This window comes from Bidens hawaiensis, unplaced genomic scaffold, assembly GCF_021521415.1.
Source record: "Bidens hawaiensis isolate Kalapana, Puna unplaced genomic scaffold, B.hawaiensis_p1.1 tig00002866_1, whole genome shotgun sequence".
In the NCBI taxonomy this organism is placed as follows: Eukaryota; Viridiplantae; Streptophyta; class Magnoliopsida; order Asterales; family Asteraceae; genus Bidens; species Bidens hawaiensis.
In genome coordinates, this window is record NW_027491154.1 from 675564 (window position 1) to 703455 (window position 27892).

Consider the following 27892-nt stretch of genomic DNA (forward strand, 5'->3'; position numbering starts at 1 on the left):
TATCAGCCGCTGCCTACCCACCAACCACCAGCATGGCACGTACGTAGCCCACAGTTGGTGGAAAAGGAATATTATACAGCTGGCTGTACCTGCTTGGAAACCTACCTTCGGCTATAAATACTCCAACACCTTGGAACGGTATCATCATCTTATATTATCTTATATGGTCATATATCATCTGATATAATCTTATCTATAGCTATTTCTCTCTATATACACTTATATTCAGAGCAATCTAGTCTAATTCTCACGCCGGAGGGTGGTCACAAGGAGGAACCCCCCCTTCTCAGTGACGAGCTCACGGTGTCTGTTTTGCAGGTCATCAGAAGAATAACCATCTTTGCTGGACCTAACCCTCGTGGGAAACATCTACTTAACCCTAAGATTATCCGTAATCTGCCGGGGTCACTTAGTGTTTCTTCATTGGCGCCATCCGTGCATAAAAGCTAGAACTAATTTTCAGTTTTTTCAAAACCTCTGGAAAGATGGTTAAGGTTACTCCGATGCCAAGGCCAACGAGTGACCAAGAAACTCCGGTAACCACAACCCCAGCTACTGGGGGGAACACCGGCGAGTACACAATTTTTACGAACACTACCCCGGTTACCCAAGCCGGGGCAAGTGCGGTAAACAATCCTCCCCTGAGATTCATTGATACCCAGTTGGAGAAACAACAAACGAGGCTCCCCCGCCAAACACTTGATCAAGTTAAAGCGTGGGCGGAAGCACGTCAGAAGGAATTCCAAGCTGAGTTGGATGAACGCTTACGTTCAATCCAACAGGCTGACGAATTCGGAAGCACTCGACAACAGCTCAACATGAGTAATGAGTGCGAGTATGATGAAGATTGGGAAGAATCTGACAGTGACGCAAACCCGCGCCATAGGGCGAAAGGGAAGCGTAAACAAGCAGATTTCCACACAAGAAATTTTGGAGAAACCTTTAAACCAAAAAACGCGGGGGGAAACCCACGTGACTTCTCCAAAACCTTTAGACCAACTGTTGCAAATGCGGGAACGTCCAAGTTTGCAAGGGACATTGCGGAAGCAATCGCCCCAAAGAGTGCCAAACAGATGTCCAACATAGGCACATATGATGGTATATCTGACCTAGACGATCATTTGAACAGATTCATAGCGGGGGCAACCGTCAGCAATTGGACGGAACCCACGTGGTGTTACATGTTCCAAATGACGCTTGTTGGGGCAGCCAGAGCGTGGTTTGATCGTTTACCGGTCCACCACATCTATGATTGGGCGGACTTCCAACACAAGTTCAGCCAGCACTTCAGTCAACAGAGGAAATATACTGAAGAGCAGTGGACGATCCTCAACTGCATCCGAGAGGAAGATGAGTCTTTACTAGACTTCATCACGCGCTTCAATTCAAAGAAGCTAAGTCTGGGCACTATTAGCGAAGATCTTGTTCGCGCTGCTTTCATCCAGGGCGCGGAAGACCCAGAGCTCATCCGCACCTTGACGGGTAAAGATGGCATGCCATCCACGTGGGATGCCATCATGACAGCAGCTAAACGCTTCGCGGAAACGGAAAAGCAACTGGGTAGAGATCTTCCCCAGAGCACAAACCTCTACACTCAGAAAACAAGAGAAAACAACGTCCTTACCGCCCGACAAAACAAAAAGAGGAAGCTTGGTATTTGGCAGTCAAGGGTAAACTTTGACACCTCATCCGGCTCGCACCCTCGGTTAGGCGGAAAGGATAACATGCAGTCGTCGAACCGGAACTCCAGATGGACGCCACTCACCAAAAGCGTCACCGAGATATTTGCCACCGAGAGGCTCCCATGGCCAGAGGCTCCAACAATCCGACAGCGTCTAAACGCTGATCAAAGCAAATCCTGTGACTTCCACAGGACAAAAGGCCACACCACGGAGGAATGCGTATCCTTGAAGGACGTCGTCGAAGCATTCGTCAGAAATGGGAAACTCACTCACCTCGTGGTGTAATGGACGCTAAGCAGGCTAATGCGTGTAGAACCCCAGTTGGGGAAAACACGAATGAAACTGCAGCTTCAATGTTGGAGACTACATACTGCGTAAACAACGAGATTCCGAACCAGGTGCATATCGGCTCGAAAGGCTCGATGACACCCCCATCCCAAGAACATGGAAGGGAGCTCAATTACACAGGCTGCATGTAGATCAATTCCAAACTTGTAAAGAAAAGGTCTAGAGCCACTTCTAATGGAAATGATTCTCCTTATCACATTGACGCTGATGGTCTTACATTTATACTTATGATCTGACCACACTGATATGCCGGTATTCACCGCATAAATAAGTGGGGAAGTAAGTCGTTGCGTGTGGAAGGCGGCAAAACCCGCATAAACACAAAAAACGGTAAAAATTTCTAAGGAAAAGATGAGGAAAACCTTCACGCAGGTCAGTTATAGGTGAAGTTTGGTCATCCCACTAAATGAAAGTGACGGTCCTACCCGCACAATCATGATAGAGGAAACTGAACATTAACCTATTGACAACCACGCGTCGAAAGGTTAACTTATTCAAAACACTTAGAAAATTTCTAAAAAGATGAGGAAAACCTTCACGCAGGTCAGTTATAGGTAAAGTTTGGTCATCCCACTAAATGAAAGTGACGGTCCTACCCGCACAATCATGATAGAGGAAACTGAACACTAACCTATTGACAACCACGCGTCGAAAGGTTAACTTATTCAAAACACTTGAAAAATTGCTAAGTTAAACTAAAGTATGCATGAGCGAATCATATATTGTTTATGAGGCAAAACAAGTGCCAAATTAAACTATAATATGCATGAGCAAGTCATATAACGTTTATAAAGCAAGTCATTAAGTGAAAGTGACGGTCCTACCCGCACAAACATTTATATTTCATAAAAAATTCAAACATTACAAGAATGGCCAGGTATCTACCCGCCTACAGAAATGTAAATCTATCCTAACGGTGGGAAGGGATCTCAAGGTTCAAACTTCAGGACCACTCCCTCCAAACCCACTTGAACCCGCACCATCAGTTGGCTGTGGCGGTTCAAGGAAAGCCTTGAGAATAGTTAGCCCATCATCAGCAGCAGCAATTTCGTTCACCTTCTCCACCACCGGATGCGGGAAGACAGCATACTGGTTCACTGCTTGGTCGTAAGCAGCTTCAGTGTCCACGTCATAAAGAGTGAAGTTGGAAGGCGGGATGCCCTTCTCAACAAACCCCAGACCAAGCAGGAAACCAGCCTTTTCCCCATCCTCATGGGAAGCGTTGAGGGCTGCGCTCATGGCATCGTCATAATATGTGTTCGTGAAAATCCGATGCACAACCTACAAAAAAAAATATATGTATCAAAAACTTTTCTAAGTATAAAGAAAAGCGTAAAGATATTATGAAGCTACGCATACCTGCGACAACGCTTCTCGTAGAAGCCATTCCTTGGTGATCAGAGCTTCCTGGAAAGCAGCTTGAGCTTGGTCACGGGCGCGTTCGGCTTCATTTTTGTTAAGGTTGGCAAGCAACACTTCCTTAGCAGCAGCCTCTTCAACGCCCTTTAGCTTACGCTCAGTGCGGTCAAGCATACCCTTCTGGTCCAGGAGCTCTTGGAGTTTCTTGGCATCTTCTAAAGCCAAAGCATTATGAGCCTGCTGAAGCCTCTCTAGTTTGGCTTTAAGCTCCTCATTCTCGGCGCGCAGAGGCTCAGCAATGGCTTCAGCTTTGGTGGCCCTCTCGGTCGCGTTCCGCGTAGTTTCCTTAGCCAACCTAAGCTGTTCGTTAACAGCTTGGGTAGCCTTGGAACGGGCCTCATGCCTGGCCTGGACCTCGACCTCAAGGTCCTTGAAGGCTTTCTCCTTCTCTGCAGTAATGGCGGCAAGCCTCTTATTCTCCTCCCGGATTGCTCGCGCCTGAGCCACTTCCAGGCTACGCGCCGTCTTTAACTTGTCGTTTTCACGACAAAGCAACTCGACGCGCGGCTGCATCCGGGCAAGGAGGATTCGGAGCTCATTCGTTAGCCTACCCTCTTGGTAGCTAGACATGGCCTCCCCCAACGCACCGCTTGGGGCTGCGTGACGCGCCCACTCGACGCAGTCCACAGCCGTTCGAAGGGTTGTTCCTCGGCGGATGTTCCACCGTGGAACATACACCTCATTGGAATCCGAAACTGCAAAAAACAAAAAACGGTTAGGAAAAAATTATAAAAAAAAAAAGATAATAGGCCAAAATAACCCTACGCACCTGTAGGGTCGACAACAGGCCGGTAGCCGCCAAACCCATCACCCGAACCTAAGGGATATCCATCCAAGAGGTCAGGGAGATGGGAAGGAGGCAGAGATTGGCTAGAAGCCCCAACTCTGAACATACCTGATGAACCGGCCGGGGACGAGGTAGTCGCCGGTGCCGGAGGCACGGTTGAAGCCGCCGCGGTAGAGACCATCGGAGGTGAACTCACTGGAGGTGAACTCACAACCGTGGCCGCCGCTGCGGAGGAGCCCGCAGAAAAAATCACCGCCGGCTCAGTGAAGATGACACGTGAAAAGCAAGCTGGCAACAGCTATCGCTAGGACGCGTGCCGTAAGGACGCGTGCCGTAAAATTCGCGCCCACGCGCCCGAAAACTCGCGCCCACGCGCCTGAAAAAGCGTCTGGAATGACCATATACTGTCACGTCGCCATAACTTCCTGCACGTCCTGAAACTGTCAGAAGAAACAGTCGGACGACGCTGACGTCCCTTCAACAGTTTGGACTGTTCTTATCCTTTCACCAACTCTTCGAATTTCAAAAAGATTCAAAAAGATTCAAAGATTCAAAAATAAGAGGGAATATACCCCCTTACCTTGGAAAGCGAGAAACCATAAGACGAGTGCGGGTACAATGTCAAGGCGAAACCCTTCACATACTTAGCACTTGCAGGGAATCAAAGCTAACAAGATACCTTGGGAAACAAGAAACCGTAAGACAAGTGCGGGTACAGTGTCAAGGCGAAACCCTTCACATACTTAGCACTTGCAGGGAATTGAAGCCAAGAAGGATCTTATGGACCGTGCTTGCGGAAAGGGAAATAACACCTCCGCATAGCGGGAACGTTGAGAACTAGCTTGTTTGAAACTTCAAGGCGGAATTGGTGGTTTAACATAACTGATCACTATGTCCAAAACTACCAAAACCTTGTGAAGAATCAATGCAAGTGAAACTCAACGCTCCCGACGTGCGAAGGGGTTAAACACCTACCCGCATCATAACCAAAGATCAGGTAGAAAAGTCGGGAATTTCTGCGAGTGACATTAGGAAAACCGCGGGAAGAATCCCCACGGAAAACCTTAAAACTAAAAACCCTTTTCAAAACCCCTTGCTTAAGTCCAAAAGTTCACCTCACTTATTAACAATTCATGAGAAGAACAATGGACTGGGGGGACTTGAAGAGGTAGGTCCCAGCAGAGCCCAGTTGGACCCGCAAGACTCACCTTGAAGAGGGACGTCTGCGCAAAGACCAACTGGATCCGCAGGACCCACCATGCTCAGAGAGATGAAGACCTTACGCATAGCACGCCAGCTGTTCCCGCAGGAAAAGCCTCCCAATGGTAAAGTACCCCGCCTGTTCCCGCAGCTGCGGATACAAGCCATGAGGGAAGGCTACCCGCACTAATAGTAAGGCTACACGCACAAGGCACTAACTCTTAATAATTCAGTAATGTCACCTGAAGAAGGAATGAGCAAGGCGGGAATACTCCCGCCCAAATGAGCCAGTCCGTACGCTTCTGGAAGATCTTTTGTACTATACCTGCCAAGGTATGGACAAAATAGACAAGATCTGACCAAAGCAGCCCATGAACTAATCACAGGGTGACAGCTCACCGACAATAGTACGAGGAGGAGCATGCTCTAGTACAAAATGTCACTATCAGCCGCTGCCTACCCAACAACCCTCATCGTGGCACGTACATAGCCTGTAGTTGGTGGAAAAGGAATAGTACACAGCCGGCCATGTCACTATCAGCCGCTGCCTACCCACCAACCACCAGCATGGCACGTACGTAGCCCACAGTTAGTGGAAAAGGAATATTATACAGCTGGCTGTACCTGCTTGGAAACCTACCTTCGGCTATAAATACTCCAACACCTTGGAACGGTATCATCATCTTATATTATCTTATATGGTCATATATCATCTGATATAATCTTATCTTTAGCTATTTCTCTCTATATACACTTATATTCAGAGCAATCTAGTCTAATTCTCACGCCGGAGGGTGGTCACAAGGAGGAACCCCCCATTCTCAGTGACGAGCTCACGGTGTCTGTTTTGCAGGTCATCAGAAGAATAACCATCTTTGCTGGACCTAACCCTCGTGGGAAACATCTACTTAACCCTAAGATTATCCGTAATCTGCCGGGGTCACTTAGTGTTTCTTCAATAATATATATTATGAGGGGGGGGGGGGGGGGACGGACAAGCTGATTTACCAAAATACAACCAACTAATTAATTGCAAATATTTTACTTTTACCAAATTTTATAAAAAAAATAATATCTATAGGGGGCGGTAAAGTGGTGTAAGGGAAGTACCCAATTTACTATTTTACTCATCCGACATTAATGGCTAATACAAACCAACTATGTAATTGTTATGGAAGATGTGAGTTGTGAAATGTGAAAAGGGTAATATGTTGTGACAACTTGGCTAAAGGGGTTTTCACACCCACTAAAGTGTGTTATGTACTTATGTTGGGTGAAATGTGATTATGTTAATTTGAAGTAAATTGATTGGTTAACATAATATTATTAATTAAAAATATTTTAAAAAATAGATAAACATGTTGTAACACCCTTATTGAATTCACAATGGGTCGCCACACCCTATTTGGCGTCATTGTGTTTCAATGTTGGCACCTATGATGCCACCTTAGCGTTATTTGATGGAGCCATAAGAGGGTGGAGAAGCTTCTCTAGAGTATCCAGTAGTATTCTAGAACTCCGACAAACTTAATAACAATCGGTTTTTGGACATTCGGATAACAGATTGTTCGGGTTGGGTTAATTGGGTACATGTCAAATTGGGTCGGGTTTGGTTAATCAACTACAAGTAAAATCGATGGGCCTACATTGTAGGTTAACATTGAATCGTCATTAAATTTTCGATTTATAACAAGAATAGTCATTAACTTTTGGTGCATAGAATTCTGATATTGTTATTTTCCTTTTAAGGTTGTGATACAATCAATCCTATCATTAATGGTCTTGATATTAAATATTAACATTGAATTTTGACATTAATTCATCTATTACAAGAATTAAAGAACTTAAATGCTAATGGTGAACAAATTTTATGTTAAAAAACATGAACAAATGGAGAAAGATAACATGGATAATCTTTAACACCAACATGAAAGTTTATAGTTTAATTACCCGAGCACGTAAAAGAGTTTTTTACTGCCTTACATTTTTATATTGCTTAGCTTTGATACAATTACACGTAGGTTAAGTTTAAACACAGAAGCTAAAAAAAACTAAAAGTTATAAAAGTTGGCTTCTCAATGGTATTAACCGTTTTATTTCATGGGTTTCAAAAAGATTGAAACTGTTTTCAAACTTGAACTATGCAAAACTGTCATAAACCATTAAAACTTTGGTTGTATAGGGAGATTTTAGTTTTTAATAAATTTTATTAAAACTTAACAAAAACTTTTAGTGTTAAACCAACTGGTTAGGCTAAACGTACTCTCCCCCTCTAATTGTCATATCCTTTCCCGTATACTTTCAATTTCTTTGACAATTTTATTTGACATATTACCCCCCCCCACACCTCTAATGTATTTTTCCATTTTATAGTCTTATTTAAAATATTAAATCAAAAACTTTAAACTTTCTAATTTATTAAAAAGATTAAAATGTTTTTAAAACTAGATAAAAATAGATTATAAAAAAAACTTAAAAATACTTTCTCTAGAAACTTTAAAAATCATTTTGATTATATTTCTCAAGCTAGTTTCTTCATTTTTTTTAAAATATTTTTAAAGAATAATGGTATGGAAACAATAAAATAAAGTATTGTGTATTTTTCTTATAAAATAACCCCCCCCCCCCCCACCCCACCGGCACATAAAAAATAAAAATTAAAAAAAAAATCAAAACAATTTGAATGTTTCTCTTTAGGTTTATGTACATGAGATTAAAGGTCCTTACAAACAAATTCAAACACTTTTTGATCAAGCCATATGTCATTTATTTTTTTTTATTTGTTAAATACTAATACCAATTTTTTAAGCAAACTATCCCTACGATAATTTTAAAAACACTTTATAAGAAAATTTTTAAACTAATGATAATAAATAAAATATAACAAAATGACAAAAAGTAACTAAAAAGGTATAAATCGTATTAACATGAAATTTGAAGGAAGGGATACGCTTAGTATAAACATATGAGAGAAGGGTACGTTTAACAACACCCTTAGCCTTAACCAACATCCACCCTGACCTTCATCATTTAGCCGTCTTTCTCCTGCATTTTCGGATCTTTTCCCCGACCATTAGGGATGTATATAGATTGGCCCAATTCAGTTGTGGTCTAAAACCAAAATTTTGGTTTTTTGTCTTTTCTTAGTTTTCAAAAACTGTTTGTTTTCGCTGTTGGTCTGTTCAGGTTTTTAGATGGTTTCGGTTCAGTGTTTGTAGTGTTTGACATTTGGATTTGGATTTTTTTTTAGTTTATACTCTATTTAGTTCTTATACGTTCGTGAAAAAATATTTAAGTTAAACTATATATTATTATATTACAAATTATTAAAATTAAATACAAATAATGAAAATCAATGAGTTCGATTCAGTTTTTTGGTTTTAGTTACACGCTAAACCGAATTTGGTTTCTAAAAAAAACCTTAAACTAAACCATCGGTGTTTGTTTTGGTTATATAGTATTGGTTTTTCATTTTTGTATTTTTTCCCGATTTCATGCACACCCCTATCGGCAATCACCGTGAATTTATGCTATTGTTCCGTGGGTGTCAACGGATTCCAGTGACTGAAGACTGGTGGTGGTCGTGGAAGACGACCAGAAATGTAGGAGAGAAGACGGTTGGATGATGATGGCTAGGGTGGCTGATGGTTTAAGAACTTATCAATATTTTTTTGTGTCAATGTTTGGTCATAATAATTGTCATTTTCATCCAAATAGGTGAAAAGACATAAATGCCCCTAACTTAAAGTTAAAAATTACCGATGTTCAAAAAAATAACCAACGCTCTCAGTTTGGATGAAATTAATAATTGCTTTGAACGGCTAACGAATCTTTCAAATTGACTGCCGGTCAAATTCATCACATTCGGATACACTCGCATTTCGATTCAGGAAAACCTTCACTTAAGACCGACACTCATAAATACTCGTCCGTAGACACGACAATACAGTTAAAAAAAACTCGTTTACTTCAAGTCTTTTAAGGATACGGCTAATAAACGTCACCTGGTTGTCCTAGTCTATGAAAAGTGAGGTCTCCGGAAACCAAGCCACGTCGAAACCGCACTCTAATTCTAATTCTAATTCTAATCCCGTTTAGCCTGTGATCCCGTTTTTCTTCTCCACAATTCCGTTTTTTTACTTTCTTCTTCTTCTTCTTCTTCATCGCAACCAAAAATTTAGGGCTCAGTTGTTGGATCGATCGCACTCAATCATCCGTTATCAATCAATCATCATGTAAGATACTTCTGGTTAATAAAAATAGAATCCTTTATGTTGTCATATCATTATTATTGTTTTCTTCTCTGCCTTTGATTGATTGTTTCGTGTTGCGTTGAACGTTCTTCAGGTGTTTAGGTGATTCATTAACTTTTAGGATAAATGTTATTCGAATTGTGATCGTGTATAAATGTGTTTTAATTCTCGTGGATTTGTGAATCATACTTAGATATTATGTTATGTTTAGAGTGCCTAGAGGATTTGTGAAATTGAAAGTTTGTAAGCTGTTATGGAAATAATTTGCTGCAGACAGTTACAACTTGCAATCTGTTGTTAGTTGAGTATGCACATGCTTGTATTGTACTTCCATTGTATATCGTATACAGTAATTTCGTGGTGTAGTTGTGTAATCGAGCCAATCCGAGCTCGACTAGGCTCGAGCTCTGCCTGTTTTGACTTATGTGAGCTCGAGCTCTGCTCGTGAGTCGTTTTTTCAGGCTTGATTCAACTCGTTTATTATTAATTTATATACATTTTTAATTATTGTTTATTAATTTGAGAAAAATCTTAAATGAACTTAGGTTCCAGCTTGTTTGCAGTACCTTAAATGAGCCTATGCTCAGCTCAAGTTCGGTTGTGCAATGTTAAATTAATACATTGAAGTAGGGGTGTTCAACGAATCGAATTTCGAATCGAATTATTCGAATTTTGAAATTTTGAAGTTGGATTCGAATTCGATTCGAATTCGAGATAGATTCGACGAATTTGATTCGATTCGATTCGAATTCATAGTAGCTCATTCGAAATTAGATTCGAAAATGAAGTGTGAATCGAATTCGAATTCAGTTAAAAATATATATTTTAATTTCAAAACCACTATAAATTTGAGTTTTTTGACAACAAAAAGTACAAATTTATAAAATAAATAAATCATTTAAAGTTATAACATGCTAAATAATATTCAAAATGACAATGCCTAATTACATTAATTATTAACCAAAATGATGAACTTTCTATTTTTTTATCTCTATAATTCAAAAGATTTATGTAGTTTATCTTTTTATAAGCATTTATATATATAATAAAAATAAAATGTATAATTTGAATTCGAGTTTTGAATCGAATACGAATTTATGATTATAACTTCGTATTCGATTCGAAATTCGATTACTAAAATCGAGTTCGAACCGAATCGAGTTCGAATGACTGAAAATCGAATTCGAACCGTGTCAAATTCGAATGTGAGTCGAATCGAATTTCGAGTTATTCGAGTCCGATTCGAATACTGAACACCCCTACATTGAAGTCCAAAAAAGTTAAACTTAAAAATAAGCAACGCTCGTTAAGTTCGAAGAGCCTAAATGGACTTCCCTTACAAGGCTTGAGCGCGGGCTTGGTAACTAAACTAGCATTATCTGAGGTTCGGGCTCAATATTGCTTGGATCGTTTCAAGCTTTTTATCAATCGAATCTCGAGTAGCTTGCAGCAGCTCGGCTAGTTTGCACCCCTACAATAATCTATAACTCCGTGAAATATGATGATTTAGTGGTGTGGTTAGGCATGTTGTGGGGATATGAACATGGAATTTAGTTCTTATATCTTGATAAATGCTCAATCTCTTATTATAATTTGTTATAAATTTATAATGTAGTATCTGAATTCTTGAAGTCTTGTGTATGATGTGAATTAGCAACAATGAATGCAAGGTCATCTACATTGAATCCGTATGCTACTTCATACATCCCGCTCTCTAGAAGAGGGACACCTGATGCAAGCAAAGGCCATGGTCAGGGGAGCGATGCTACCGAATACCAGTCGCATGGATATTCTGAGAATCATGATGCTGTGGTTGAGAGTTCTGATAACTTGAAACTTAAGAGTCATTCTGGTTTTGATTCATATGGTTCATCATCACATAGCACAGAGTTAGCTGGAAAACAGGCAGTAGATGTTGATCATGAGATGAATTTGGCTTATCTTCAGATGGTCTTTCCTGGTGTTTCTGAAGAGTCTCTTTCCAGTGTCTATACAGCTTGCGGAGGTGATATGGAAGCCACGGTTGAAATGCTGAATCAACTTGAGGTAAGATTTATTCGTTTATGTTCGTTTATTTGATAAACGAATGTAGATGAACAAATTTTTTTGTTTATTTAGTTAAATGAACGAACATGAACACATGTCTCATACGTTCATTTATGATGGTCCGTTTACGCTCATTTGTGTTCGTCCGTCTACATTCATTTATGTTCTTTAGTTTATGGTTATCTAAGCACGTTTATGTATTCATTTAAACTTTTTAGACCCACTACAAATTAGTCTAGTTTTATTAATTTTTTAGGCCTGGCAAGTTGATGTTTATTGATGCTTGCTCGGTCATGTTTGTTCATTTATACTGTTAACAAACAAATATAAACAAGAAAACCCTATTTGTTTAATTGTTCGTGTTCGATTGTTCGCTCATATAAAGTTAAATGAACGAATAACACGAACATGTCCCCTTCGTGTTTGTTCTGTTCATTTACAGGCATGATCTCATGCGTTTTCTCGTAACGGGTTCTCACGGTTTCCAAAATAGAAATGAAATGTTTCTATTTAGTAACTTGCTTATCTGCATTTTGCAGTTGCAGAGTGGTGATTTCACTGAGAATCTTCCGGATTCGTTGGACATTGGTGACGTGTCAGAAGCTGGATCATCTAGTGAGGCTGGATCTCAGAAACTGAAGAAGGTGGTGGTTGGTGAAGGCAGTTCTTGGAGCCACACACCATATCCCAAGTAAAAACCAGCTAGTGCTTTGCTTTTATACAGGCTTTAACCGTTTGTGACTTGTGTGTACATCTCTTGTGAATTCTGGGGAACTCTCAGTTGTACAAGTAGAAAGAATATAGAGTTGTTTGTATAGATTGGGAGGTTGCTTGCTTGCTTGTTTGTGTTGAAAACTGTTTTTGGTGTTTTGATGGTAGGCTAATGGTAAACTACCACATATTGAAGCTGGTTTAATACCTCCATATATGTGCGTTGTTTTGGCCTGTAAATATATGATGTTTGGGCCCCTTAGATCGTAAATGTATTTAGAGATAGTCAAAGTGAGCTGAAAAAACCAGAGTTTCATGTCAGGTTTACTGATATATTTAGTTGTGTTAAAGATATCGATACTAACTTGAATAAACCCTCGTAAGTATTTGTTTAAACCGGGTCAAACAAGTCAACAAGTTGTAATCAAGCTGTAAACGGGTAGTAAAGTGGCTGACATGTTGTAAAGCTATAAATGTGTTTGATGGTTAATAAACAGGTTTTTGAGTCGAACTTGTTTTTTTATATATTTTCTAAAGTTTTTTTTCTTTGGTTTATAAGTTTGTCAGGTCGACACAGTTGTTCTTGCTTGACTCAAACATATGGATGACAATTCTTGACATGATATCAGTACGACACAAAAATAATCATGTTTTGGATTGATTATCATAACTCGCTTTTTAAACATGTAAACCTGAGTGCAACCCTTTCAAATAGAAGGTTGAACCCAAACTTGGCTTGTTTAATAAATGGGTTAGCATGTTTAATATATGAGTTGATCCATTAACTCGTTTAATGATTCTACAAAAGAGTTCTTATTTAGAATTTAGAGAGAATAATTTAAAAAATGTTGATATTTGAAGTTTAATATCTTGATTGTAAATTAAAAAACGAAATTAAATATTTGTGTGGAATTATTTATATCACTTCTCAAATTCCATAAAGCTTATTCGTTAATTTTAATCACTAAATATTGAGCTAAATGTATAAAGTTTAACTAAGAATGAGAGATAAGAGAAAAAAAAACAACTAAAATGACACAAGTTACTAAATGGGTTCATTTGAGTAAAGGGTAATCACTACTCGGGTATCACGAATATTCCCAAATGAACATCAAATGGGTCGATTGAAACACAAACGTCGACTTCAAACACAACCTAAACATGATACAATTTTAAGTGTTTCTTATCTACTAATCTAATAAAAGAATACTACTATGTGCCACTTGTCACTCTCTCAACCATCCTCACATTTTTAAACCCATTTTGTTATTTGGATCCCATGTGGTTCATTACCCAACAAAAAATAGCCTTATTTATATTTATATATAAAGCAAGTGTGTTAATTTTTATTTATTTCTTTTTTTTTCTTTTTATATTTTAATGTCATGTTTATTCTTAAGTAATAAAATGAAGCAATTTAGCTATAGAAAAAGAACATGCCAAATTGGATTGAAGTGGTCAGAATATTGCTTTATTATTATTTTTGTATATAAAATAAAAGTCAATTAAAATACTTTCTTCTTTAAAAAAATTTATTATATACATTGACTACAATACCATAAATTTGTATATCGACATACTAGCCATTTAAATTTATTATTTTGGTTTGTTTCGGAAGGCTAGAATCATGTTCTTCTTTTCTTAGCTATCATATATATATATATAACTAGCTTTTATACTCTGTAATACGGGATTGTTCTATATTATTCATTTCTAATATTAATATATATTTTTTGGATTTTAATTTTATTTATCGTAAGGAAGTTATTAATATACTTATGATTTGATGATTAAAGCGTTTTACAAATAAATGAGATGTTATAACCCTGTTTAAAAAAACTATATGGGTTTGGTGAGACCCATGACCCGGTTTTTTTTACTATAAAATTGTTTCTTAATTATAAATAGTATCTTTAAAAAAACGGATACTAATTTTTAGTACATCCCTATTTTATAAAATTTTCATATAAAATATTTGATGTGATTAATTTTTAATATAATGAGATGTTATAACCCTTTAAAAGATTATCTAGGATTGGTGAGACCCACACCCGTGAATTTAGTTAAAATGCATGATAAACCTTCATTTACAAATAAAACAATCTGGTGCTTTGAGAGAATTTAAGAAGATTTCATTTATATATATTTAAAATTTAGATTTAATACATAATCTTGTTTTATTAAATATGGTTGGCTTGTACTTGAAAGAACCCGTGTTTTCACACGGACATCTATATCGCTTTGTCAAGATTTACATGCATGAACTAATTTTGATTATTGATAAACTATGTATATTGACCAATACAACCACAAACATATTGTGCAAGTAATTTTTTCTTATTTGTAAATATTTGCGTAATGTTTCTTAGTAATTCCTAAAATTTTAATATAAATTGTACTTTTATTAACAATATATAACAATTGTGTTGTCGATTGTATTTTGATTAATGTTCAAATTTCAAAATGTTCATCAATTCCCCGTGTAATACACGGGGCTCAAACTAGTATGACAAATATAAATCTATAGGTTGTGTTCGGGTTAAACATTTTAACCCATCAATTGATAAAATTAATACACATGCTCAAATGATTGGGCTTATTAACTAAAAAGGTTATGAATCACCTCTTTTTATATAATCAATAACTCGAACATATAATTGAAACCGCTTATATTCAAATAAAAAATAATAACATATCCATGTACAATGATAGAATAAGTGAGATTTTGAGTGACGGTCGTATTATTTTGAAGTAAGTCATACACATGATATATATCGAAGACTTATCAATCTATGTTGATATTGTTATTTAAGCATTTACGTAGTTGGAATAAAACACCTCCATTCATTGTATACGCGAATAAAAAAACTAACTATTAATAGTAGATACTTTTTACTTGAACTAAAAAATATCATTTACTAACATAAGAAAATAATGGTTATGCAAGTAAGTATATAGCATTTCAACGCAAAGAAAACAAAGTAAACACTCAAGATAGGTTTCTAAATTGTTACATCGTTTCACTTACAAATTGGATGTTTTATTACGTTCAAATTGAAAAATCAAGATACCTAAGACTTGTGAACTACTTGATGATGAATATGTGTCCGGACTTGACGTGTGTGGAAGGAGCCACTTCCAGCCTAACATATTTGGATACAATAACACGTAGACATAGTATGCACGAACTAAATCTGGACCAAACGTGTCCTCACAATCTAGCATTACTTGGACAAACACTAAACATCATCGCCTAACAACCCCATATGATTATAGCAAATAATATCATCTATCATTGGCATCACATTCAACGACTATATACAAAGCAACAAACACTCGTGTATGAGCACACACTGATCTGCCACCTCACTTAAAAAACTCATTCAATCCACATATTATCACGTTCGAGTCCAATCATGAGACAAATCTCTCAAAAACAAAGGTACACATGTTTTACACACTTCTGAAGTCTCGTGTCTAGAGGTGGGAAAAAACCGGTTAACTGAACTGACCTGAAAATCGAACCGAAACCGAACCGGTTTGAAACCGATTATGGAAAAACCATTTTTGAAGCCGATTGAAACTAGTTTGTAATTCTCTCTACCAAAAAACGATAAGTGACTTGAAACTAGCTAAAATTGGTAAAAAACCGATCGTAACCCGCACAGAAACCGATGGTAAACCGGTCAATAAACCGGTTTCGGTCTGAACCGAAACCGATCATAAACCGATTTTGACTTTTGTTGACCAAAACAAATCAATTTCAACCCAAACCAATTTAGCTAGGGTTTGAAACCGGTATGTGCACCTCTACTCGTGTCAGCCCTCAAAAGCTCTTGACAAACTCGTTGCTTTACCCTGTATACCGTTTATCCTTACTTTCCATATAAAGCAACATATCTTTGTATAATTTTATAAAACCTGCATTGAATTTTATAAACTTTCAAAGTAAAAACTTAAAAAACAGGAAACAACAACTTGTTAAAATTAAGCTAAACCATTAACATAACATAACATGATGGTATGGTAAGCAACCTTGTTGAAATGTAAACTTAGCGCATTATTATTATTATTATTATCAAAGGGGGGGGGGGGGTATGATAATAATAATATAGCCATAGGCGCCAATTGACATCACACGCAAATCCTCACCTCTCCGATCCACCACCATTCATCCACCGTTAACTGCCTTCCGTACAAACACCACCAATACCTAACCTAACCTAATTTCACACTCACCGACTGAAAACAAATGTCTCAGCCACCTGTCACACCACCACCACTACCACCACCACAACGACCACCGGCCTTCCTCAATTCCGGCTGTCAAGTCCGGTGCGCCGGTTGCCGGATGATACTAACCGTGGCGCCAGGACTAACCGAGTTCGTGTGTCCTACGTGTCAGTTACCGCAAATGCTGCCGCCGGAGCTGATGCGGCCACCGTCGTCTCAGGTGCCGGCTCACGGCATCGATCCGAGTAAGATCCAACTGCCGTGCGCTAATTGCAAGGCGATACTCAACGTTCCTCACGGCTTGTCACGGTTCGCGTGTCCTCAGTGCAAAATGGAACTCGCCGTTGATTTATCCAGGATTAAACAGTTCTATCCTCCGCCTCCTGAAGAAGTCAACGAGGTGCTTTTTATACATGTTGACCTCGTTTTCTATATTCAATTTCACCTAATTTGCTACACTCTACCACTTTTAATAATAATAATAATACTGCTGTATATGTTCTGAAAAGTGAATTTAGATATACATATGTAATCTGCTTCATTACAGTTATCATTTTCTTATTTTGTATAAAAAGGTGGATTCATTCACTGTTAGATACAGTTTAGCGTCGTTGTACTTGTCTTGGTAACTAGTCTTATTAACTTAAAACAATCTGGAAGTCTTTCATTTACTATCAGGATACGTTACATTAATGGTTTAAGAGATATATATGAGAAGGGTACCTTTGGTTACTGTAAACGGAAACCTTGATTAATATTAATAATAATTGTCCTGATAACTGATAACATCTACTGTTATCCTGTTATTAGTGAGGTTTTGTTGTCTGAACATATGCACACCTTGTATAATTTGACCTAATTTGCTTGTTGCAGATAGTAGGAGATAACTTGTTGAATTTTTAGGGATTTTGTTTTTATACATTCATATTTGCTAGACTCTACCATTGTATAATAATGCTGCTGCTGTAAAGCTTTGAAAAGTAAATTAGATACAGTTTTGCATCTCTGCACTTGTTCTGGGAAGTAGTCTTAGTAGCTTAAAACAATCTGGAAGTCTGTCATATGTTTTCTGGATTCATTACATTAATAGTTTAAAAGAAAGAGGCATCAAAAGTGTAACTTTGGTTACTCTAAACAAAAACCTTATATTAATATAAATAACAATTGTCCTGATAACTGATAACATCTAGTGTTAACTCTGGTCTTGGCTGTAGTCATGTATGCACCAAAAGGGTAGTGTGAGTGCAATTTTCATGAATGGAGGATGCTGGGAGTTTCACTGAAATTAGTTTATTTTTTATGTATGCATTTGACCTCATATATCAAATAAGAATATACAGAATTTTAAGCTATAACGTAGGTTCTTGATTTTCTAATTAGGTTTTTGTTTTCATTCTCGTTATGTCTCACCTGCTGAGTTAAACCTTTGCAGGTAGCTATTGAAGTGGAACGAGAGGAAGATGGTGGAGGCCCTGTGGGAGAAACATTTACTGACTATGTGAGTCTTTATACTTCTGTTTTCAGACCGAACACCATCTTGTTTTCTGGGCTTATTTTTGGACTTTATTGAAATGCAGCGTCCACAAAAGTTGTCTATTGGTTCACCACATCCAGATCCTGTTGTGGAAACTTCTTCATTATCTGCAGTACAACCACCTGAACCCACATATGATCTTAAAACAAAGGGTTACTTGGAAACTACAAAAGCATTATCATGCTTGCAGATCGAGATACTTGTTTACGCCTGTCAGGTTGGTTTCTTAACTAAAATTGAACCTTTAATAACTTTATGCTTGCATTGTAATTTGTTTTGTTTACAGAGACATCTTCAACATCTTGAAAACGGGTCTAGGGCAGGGTTTTTTCTTGGAGATGGAGCTGGTGTTGGTAAAGGACGTACAATTGCAGGGCTGATTTGGGAGAATTGGCAGCAAGGGAGGAGAAAAGCATTGTAAGTTGTGTATCGGTGGCTGTATATGCTTGCTGTTGTCAAATTGATCTTTGATTAATAAGCAATGTATGTTCAATTGTTCATGTTGCTAAGGCTAACCATGATGATTCCAGGTGGATTTCTGTTGGTTCAGACTTGAAATTCGATGCAAGAAGAGATTTGGATGATGTTGGAGCAACATGCATTGAAGGTATTGATATAAAATTGTTTGTATGTCTTTTGAGTGTTTCTCTCGTTCTTAGGTACGAAATATATTAGGGGGCATTTATGATATTTATATACACACATACGCGTGTGTTATGCTTGTATATATGTATGTATATTCAAGTCCTGCATAATATTTCACTGCTTTTTGCTTATGTCATTTTTACTTGCTCAATAGAATTAGATGGATGTTTGTAGGTCTGTTTCATTGTCTATCTGCTATAAACTTATAACAACATAGAGGACACAATTTTGTTTTTATTTATAGCTAATGGCTTGCAACTAAAGTTTGATGAACATACAAATCTATCTTTGTTTTATCTTTTGCTAACCATTGGCTAAAACTCAAGGCTATGGTTACAGTAATGTATATATATATTTTTGCAGTGCATGCTTTGAACAAGCTCTCTTATTCTAAGCTTGATTCCAAGTCTGTTGGGATTAGGGAAGGTGTTGTTTTCTTGACATACAGCAGTCTTATAGCTTCTTCAGAGAAGGGGCGTTCTCGATTGCAGCAGCTTGTGCAGTGGTGTGGATCAGAATATGATGGTCTTATTGTGTTTGATGAGGTGCCAACTTCTTTTTTTCTTGTAGAAGTGATCACTTGTATGATTTAAGTCAATTTTCCGAAGGCATTAACTCAGTACACATCATTCATTGAAGTGTACACTTTTCTTTTGGGGCATAACAAATCATGTTTTTTTGTTTCTGATTAGTTTTACATTGCTGAGTTTATTTATTTGATTTCAGTGCCACAAGGCCAAAAATCTGGTGCCTGAAGCCGGAGGACAACCAACACGAACAGGTGAAGCGGTTCTTGACCTTCAGGTTTGTTCTCACAAGAAATAATGAAAATGTCTGTTAGTTTGGTTTTTTGAAGATCTTGAAACTGTTATTTGTTATTATGTTTTTTTATTAATTTTTATTAGTTTCTAGAGTTGTCTAGGGGTTGTTACGGCACCCTCATTTCCCCCTTTTTCTTGATGGAGTAGATTAATGAAATTTTCTGCCTAAAAGAAGTTGGTAATAAGATATTTCAAATATCTCTCAAGGAACTTGCTTTAAAGACGAGACATATCAGTTGGTCCTTATACACTCATTTCTGACAAACATAGTCATTGAGTTCATGGTCATTTCATTAACTGACTGATTTTAAGTTGCATAGGAGCACATACAGTTGATTTCTTTATGATTACCTATGTTGTCATTACTATCTTTTTGTGACTTATTTATGCAAATGATTTCCAAAGTACATTATTTTATAGGTTGCACGTTGACATTCTTTGTTTATTAACTATATATTTGTTTACTATCTAAATTTTGGGTGTTCAAGGATTAACGTTATGGTAAAGATCATCCAGAATTAGTGTATAAATATTATATGAATACCAAGCACTTTGCGTACATGATGCGTGTGTCTTCGTCTCTCGCCTCGGCTCCGGGAGCTCTATTGTTTTTGTGCACCTTGCTTTTTAAAACCTAGCTTTATTGCTGAAAGTCTGAAACCCAGTCTTGTTAATTAGAAACATGATGTAATGCCCAATTTTTGATGTCTACATGTTGAGCTAGGCATCCTTGTGCCAAATGCCAACACAAAATTCTGCCCTAATGTATCATGCATAACTAGAGTCTAGACTTTTGTTTTTAGTCGTAAGTTTTACACATTTTCTCTTAGATGTATGTTTACTCTCTCACCTTGCATCTCACGTACATTTAGAGATGATTTATAGAACATAATGAACTACCATGGGTGATTTCCTAGTGGTGTTGGTGTCATATTGGCATGGATTGACGATGATGATTATTTGGGGTGTGGTTGAACTTTGTTCCTCGAAGTATGGGGTAGGGGCTAGTTCTGTTACTACAGATGTAATTCAGGATCCAAAAACGTAAATGGAGATAAATTGCTGCACGATATATCTTCAGTTTATTAAAACTGAAATAGGTTGTCACTGTAGCAAATTAGTTGGCACAATTGATTTCTGAACAGAGAATACAATAGTGCACTTGAATTTTTTTTTTTTTTTTTTTGGTATTAATTGCCTCTTAAACCAATATTTTTTCATTATTTAGTGACATGATCCTCTGTTGGCTCAAATTTTTAACAGGCAAAACTACCTGAAGCACGTGTTGTTTATTGTTCAGCAACTGGTGCATCAGAACCCAGAAATTTGGGTTACATGGTCCGGCTTGGTCTATGGGGAGCTGGGACATCCTTTAATGATTTTTGTGAATTTTTAGGTTCAAATGCCTTACCTTGAACTTATATCATATTCTTTTTCTGTTATAGCATATATGCATGTAGTAATAATGTATTTGTGTGTACTTGTGTTTGTATTATGCTAACTATATCTATTCACTCATGACCTTTTCTTTTGTTAATGAACTTTTGTCTTATATAAAATTCTCCATGCAGGTGCTTTGGATAAAGGAGGAGTAGGAGCACTTGAACTTGTTGCCATGGATATGAAAGCAAGGTTGGCAGTTAGCATATATATTATATAGCTTCTGTAACCCATTACTGTATCAATTAGGTTATTTTATTTCTCAGAGGGATGTATGTATGTCGGACTCTGAGTTATCAAGGAGTAGAATTTGAAGTTGTCGAGGTTCCACTTGAGGCGAAGATGACGGTACCAAACAGTTTCCTGTTTCTTTACATGCAAAATATTGATACACGAGATATGCCAACGTTTGGAATTTGATTATTTCAGGAGATATACAAAAAAGCTGCTGAATTTTGGGCTGAATTGAGGGTGGAGTTGTTATCCGCTAGTGCATTCCTTGGTGACGACAAACCTAGTTCTAGTCAGTTGTGGAGACAATACTGGGCGAGCCATCAGGTTTGCTAGTTCAAACTCTTTCCATATTCAGATACGTACCGAATGTTTTCTCTATGGTTACTTTAATTTGTTTATATGTTTTGTTGCTTCTGTTATATTTTAGCATTTCTTTAGGTATGTATGCATGTCAGCAAAAGTGCCTGCTGTTGTAAGCCTTTCTAAGCAGGCACTAATGGAGAATAAGTGTGTGGTTATTGGTCTTCAGAGTACTGGGGAGGCACGAACCGAGGACGCAGTAACTAAATATGTGAGCATGATTTTCTTTTACATGTTAAACAAAAGATGCATGCCTTCTGATTATTCTTTTTGTTGGTAGGGGAATGAACTTGATGATTTTATTTCTGGACCTCGTGAGCTGTTACTTAAATTTGTCGATGAGAACTATCCTTTGCCTGAAAAGCCTGAACCTCTGCCAGGTGTTATTCAGCTTATGTATGTGGTGTCTACAGTTACAATTTTCATATTTTACTAACATGATTTTTTCTTTTTATTTTATCTGGTGCAGCTGAAGATAGCGTGAAGGAACTTCAACGTAAGAGGCACTCAGCAAATCCTGATGTTTCGTTTAAAGGGAGGGTTCGGAAAGCTGCAAAATGGAAACCTGCAAGTGATGATGATAGTGCTGAAGAGGCAGAATGTAAGTCTGTGCAGAAATCCCGCCTTTCTGTTTGCTTGCTAATCTTATACTTATCTAATGGTATCTCTAATTTATTGTTCAACCAAGCAGCTGATTCTGGCAATGAATCTGTGGAATCGGATGATGAATTTCAGATATGCAATATATGCAATTCAGAATCGGTATACATGCATCTGCTTGTTACTTGCATGTTAATCTGTACATGACTCTTATTGTTGGTAGGTTATTTATCTTTTATGTAGGAAAGAAAGAAATTGCTCCAGTGTTCATGTTGCGGTCAACTTATACATCCAGCCTGTGTGGTCCCACCAGAAACAGATGCAATATCTTCCGATTGGTCTTGTCATTCATGCAAGGAAAAAACAGAGGAGTACCTCCAAGCAAGACATATATATTTAGCCGAATTACAAAAAAGGTAATTTTATAAGTGGATTACCTTTTTTGCTGTAAACCGTCACATTGAATGTTTTAACATAGGTTATGTGGAATGTGTTAGATATGATGCTGCCATAGAGCGCAAGTCAAAGATTTTGAATATAATCCGTTCTTTTGACCTTCCAAACAATCCATTGGATGACATTATTGATCAGGTATCTAATGAATAAGGTTTTGCTATACACGTTCATCTGTTTATGTAAATTTTTTATTATTGCAAATATTCTCTCTCATTTTTTTTACTTTGCATTTTATTGCAGCTTGGAGGCCCTGGTAATGTCGCAGAAATAACAGGCAGACGAGGTATGCTTGTTAGGTCCTCCAATGGAAAGGGAGTCACTTACCAGGCACGAAACACGTGAGTTTATGCTTGATTATTAGTAACATAATGTTTACTTTTTATTTTTAGCAGCTGACGCACTCTCTTATGTTCATACAGAAAAGATATAACTATGGAAATGGTCAACATGCATGAAAAACAGCTTTTCATGGACGGTAAGAAGTTGATTGCCATCATTTCGGAAGCTGGGTCAGCAGGCGTTTCTTTGCAGGCTGATAGAAGAGCACTGAACCAAGTAAATACAACATACGCAAGTTACATTATCATTATTATTATATTTTTATCAAAGTTTATTACATTAACTTAATGTTCCTATTATCAGAAAAGAAGGGTTCATGTAACTTTAGAACTACCTTGGAGCGCCGATCGTGCAATTCAGCAATTTGGAAGGACTCATCGTTCAAATCAAGCTTCCGCACCTGAATATCGGTAAGATATGACAATGTGTTTACTAATTTATATTTTATAGGTATCATGCTATATTTATATCTGGTTTTAATGCCATATAGATTACTGTTCACAAATCTGGGAGGTGAACGCCGATTTGCTTCAATTGTTGCCAAGCGACTAGAGTCACTTGGAGCTTTAACACAGGGGGATCGCCGGTAAGTTTATGTTACAGTGTATAACTATAGTTAAATTAATACTGTAATAATATAGTTTAAGAAAAGAGACTGTTCTTTAATCACACTTTATATTTCAGGGCTGGACCATCTCTTAGCGCCTATAACTATGATAGTTCGTATGGGAAAAAGGCCTTGCTGATGATGTATAGGGGAATTATGGAGCAGGTTTGTATCCCTTTTTATATTATTATTTTGATATGCCACCTGATGCAGGCCCCCCCTAGTCAATTCTAAGTTCTAATTTCGTATCTCAGGATTCTCTTCCAGTTGTGCCACCAAACTGTTCATCTGACAATCCTGCTACAATCCGAGATTTTATTGAAAAGGGCAAAGCTGCTCTTGTTTCAGTTGGCATTGTTAGAGACACAGTTGTTGGTATTATGTTTTGCAGCTCACTTGTTGATTGGTTCTTTTTATAATACTCAATGTATTTTTATTGTTTTTTCTCAATCATATTTTATTACATTGTTTTGTATAGGAAATGGCAAGGATTCAGGAAAGTTCTCTGGCCGCATAGTTGATTCAGATATGCACGACGTTGGACGCTTTCTGAATCGGCTTTTAGGACTTCCACCAGAGATCCAAAACAGGTTATTATTTCATCCTGATTTTTAGTATTTACTCTTGATTTTTAGCCTTGTGGCGTTTACATTGTTATTATTAATCAATGCAGGCTATTTGAGCTGTTTGTCAGCATCCTTGATCATCTCCTTCACAATGCACGCCTTGAAGGGCATTTAGATGCTGGGATCGTTGATATGAAAGCCCACACTATTGAGTTACAAGGAACTCCAAAGGTATGTAATCTTTTTTACTTTTCACACATTTTAACTTGAGCTGTAAGCCTGTAACTCTGTAAGTAATGTTAACTTGTATCTTTTGGCAGACTGTTCATACCGATCATATGTCGGGTGCAACCACTGTTCTGTTTACTTTTATTATGGATCGTGGTATTACCTGGGAGGTATGTATTTTTATTTACCGAATTTCACTTTTAATTATTTCTCTGTATTTTTTTTAAGATCGTGTAATTCTTTTATAGGCTGCGTCTGCATTGCTCAATGAGAAACAAAAAGATGAATCTGCTTCTTCGGCCCAAGGATTTTACGAATCTAAGAGAGAATGGCTTGGAAAAAGGCACTTTCTTTTGGCAATTGAAGGGTATCCAAGTTTGACTAATTATTTTCATGATTTATACTGACATCTGGCTATAGAGTAAACTAATCATCTTCATGTTTCAGTTCTTTTGGTATGTTTAAGATATTCCGCCCTGCTATTGGTGAAACACTCAGGTATAGAAGCTCCAAAACTTTGTGTTACTTGTCACATATTATTTTTTGCTTTTTATAATTTGCTTCTAACGGTTTTCTTTCAACTTGCAGGGAGATGTCCATAACCGAGCTGAAGGACAAATACAGAAAGACGGTGTCATTAGAAAAAGCACAGAATGGATGGAAGGATGAGTATGAAGTTTCATCAAAGCAGGTATAATACCTGACTAATACAATATTGCTCTCCATTTTATTTTAATGAATCATGTATTGTAACTTTTCGTTAATCGAGTATATGGTAATGTGCAGTGCATGCATGGTCCAAACTGTAAGCTTGGAAGCTTTTGTACTGTTGGCAGACGAAAGCAGGAAGTTAATGTACTTGGTGGCCTTATTCTCCCGGTTTGGGGTACCATTGAGAAGGCTCTATCTAAACAGGTATAACGGATGCTAGCCAAGTTTTTCATTTTAGTCATCGTTTGGTAATTATAAGTAATATGTTTGATTTATATTGAATGCAGGCACGTCTAAGTCATAGAAGACTTCGTATTGTGCGCATCGAGACTACAACAGACAGTCAGCGAATTGTTGGACTTCTTGTTCCAAATGCAGTAGTAGAATCTGTACTTCAAGGTATTTGTTTTGATAATTTAGAAAAAGTGGTGTATTTAAGAATTGTGAGATATAGTAATTTGATGAATTTTGTTTTGTGACAGATCTAGCGTGGGTTCGAGAAATTGATGATTAAGATAGTTTATGATGGATAATAAATTTGGTTTATTGTTATCTGATACATAAAAGGGAAGATCCCCGAGTACAGGAGAGTCTTTTGCAGTTGATAAATTTGTGTTTTTATTCTTTTGCACCACGTATTCATTTTTTGTAATTATTTTTAATTAATGATAATACTAATAGGTATGAACTGTTAATGTGTAGCTGTACTAATGATTGATGATATTTTGCATGCAAATTCATATGACATAATTATTCCGTAAAGCCTGGTGATTGTCCTAAAGGCGCGTTTGGTTTGTAGAGTTTGTCTGAATTGGAATCTAAGTTCCTTTCTTAAACTGTTTGTTTGGTGAATGAATTGGACTTAATTTGGAATTCAACAATTGGGATATCCACAAGAATAAAACGTGATAACCTGGTTCACCCACCCAAAGGATATTTACATTGGGAAAACCCCCTTGGCTCAACCAGGGGCAAATTGCTTGAGGTGAGACTCAGGTGAGCCACAGGATTTTTCAAATTGTGGGTTTCCTCCTAGGTGGGTGGGCTAAGTCATCACGTTCTATTTTTGCCCGGATCTGTGATCCGCTTGTCAGGATGATCTCTAGTGTCTTGGCCTTTGCTGTTAAAAAAAATTATGATTTACTTTTTCATTTTTGAATTCAAATTAGATCAATCTTTATTTACATCAGAATTATACTTACAGTCAAATATAATTGCATGTATAATGTGAAGACAATATATCTCAATAGAGAAAGGATCAAATAAGAAGTTTGATTTTTCTAAGAAGGCTAGGAAGGAGGGTATTTTAGTCTACTACCTTAATATTGAAACCCACTTAATTTAATTTCAAAAACCTACTTAATTAAAACCCACTTAATTAAAACCCACTTAAATATTCATTCATCTCCTACAACTACCACCACCCACCGCCACCCACCGCCATCATCTTGCCGGAAAAGTCTTCGGAAATTTCGCTGGAAAATAAAACACAATGAAAAACACAATGAAAAAGACACAATGTAAAAAACACAATGGAAAAAACACTATGAAAATAAAAACACAATGACAAAAACACAATGAAAACACAATTAAATAACACAATGTAAAAAACACAATGCAAAAATAAAACACACTTGTATAACACAATTTTGTAAAACACAATTATGATAAAACACACATTGTAAAAACCCACGATTTTTTTTTATTTTTATAAAGCAATATGATACTCATATAAAAGATAAAAAAATACTCGTTTTTATGGTGAAATTGTTTTGAAAAAAAAATGTCGTATAAAAAAGTTATTGACGTTTTAAAATGATAGGGGAATTTGACATGTGCCTTGCATGTGGAGAGAGAAAATCAACAAATGTGTTATCCCTATTATGCCCTTACCCTTGTTTTACACTTGATGATATCTTTAATCTAATATCAATCATTCAATTCTCAAATGAATGGACAAATTATTTCCTATCCTTCATAGGAAAGCTAATCTTCTTATTATAACTCAACACTATCTCAATATCAATATATGTTTTTATTCATATTTGTTTAATTTCCATATTCATCTTATTAATTTTCTAAACATCATATATTGATGTATCTTTGTTTTAAAGGCCAATATATTGAACGGAAAAAAACGAAGAACTCATAAAAAGCAAGAAGCGAAACGATTACAAATGATGTATACAAGATAAAACAATAAACACTGGAAGTTAAAAAGTTTAAGAACTTTTAAAGGTCATGAATTTGATTAATATTTAGTACAAAGAGTTTAAGAACACCATGTCTACAAAGGAATGATTTATAACAACTAAAATTTATATATAAAATTTACTTATTATTTAGTTTTTAATTTAAAATATCACAGACTTTTTATTCATATACTTAACAAGAGTATATATATTCAAATAAAGTTTTTTTTTCCGACTAATATAGAGGTGAAATCACGTAAGAACTTAAAAAAAATATGTATGTAGCATATCAAAATAAATATTTTTTTTATTAGAATACTTTATTTGTAACCGATACAAATGCTCAAGACCATTGCCCTCTTTTGATCCACCCTTGATCTTTAAAATCTCTTAACTTCTTCGACAAGTAATACCCATCTTCTTTCATTAACCAAAAAACATGATTTGTTTGGAAAACCGAGCCACCAACCGTCTCAGCTA

The 27892-nt window shown here is 36.9% G+C and overlaps 2 protein-coding genes across 2 annotated transcripts; both read left to right on the forward strand.

Annotated features, from left to right (window-relative positions):
• Positions 1 to 9513: 9513 nt before the first annotated feature.
• On the forward strand, positions 9514 to 12572 carry LOC143621453 (polyadenylate-binding protein-interacting protein 5-like). The gene is made up of 3 exons (XM_077092874.1): positions 9514 to 9671; positions 11344 to 11735; positions 12275 to 12572. The coding sequence occupies exons 2-3, from the start codon at positions 11349 to 11351 to the stop codon at positions 12428 to 12430; spliced, it is 543 nt and encodes a 180-aa protein (XP_076948989.1). The 5' UTR covers positions 9514 to 9671; positions 11344 to 11348; the 3' UTR covers positions 12431 to 12572.
• Positions 12573 to 16549: 3977 nt separating this feature from the next.
• On the forward strand, positions 16550 to 25840 carry LOC143621506 (protein FORGETTER 1-like). Its single transcript, XM_077092913.1, has 32 exons — positions 16550 to 17079; positions 18112 to 18177; positions 18257 to 18430; positions 18500 to 18630; positions 18744 to 18820; positions 19222 to 19403; positions 19585 to 19662; positions 20943 to 21075; positions 21251 to 21311; positions 21386 to 21467; positions 21549 to 21677; positions 21781 to 21924; positions 21994 to 22093; positions 22183 to 22314; positions 22405 to 22475; positions 22557 to 22729; positions 22811 to 22904; positions 23010 to 23107; positions 23189 to 23324; positions 23412 to 23518; positions 23599 to 23694; positions 23793 to 23880; positions 23970 to 24090; positions 24194 to 24305; positions 24389 to 24512; positions 24602 to 24679; positions 24758 to 24876; positions 24957 to 25007; positions 25098 to 25200; positions 25296 to 25424; positions 25508 to 25619; positions 25703 to 25840. The coding sequence occupies exons 1-32, from the start codon at positions 16699 to 16701 to the stop codon at positions 25732 to 25734; spliced, it is 3714 nt and encodes a 1237-aa protein (XP_076949028.1). The 5' UTR covers positions 16550 to 16698; the 3' UTR covers positions 25735 to 25840.
• The last annotated feature ends 2052 nt before the right edge of the window (positions 25841 to 27892 follow it).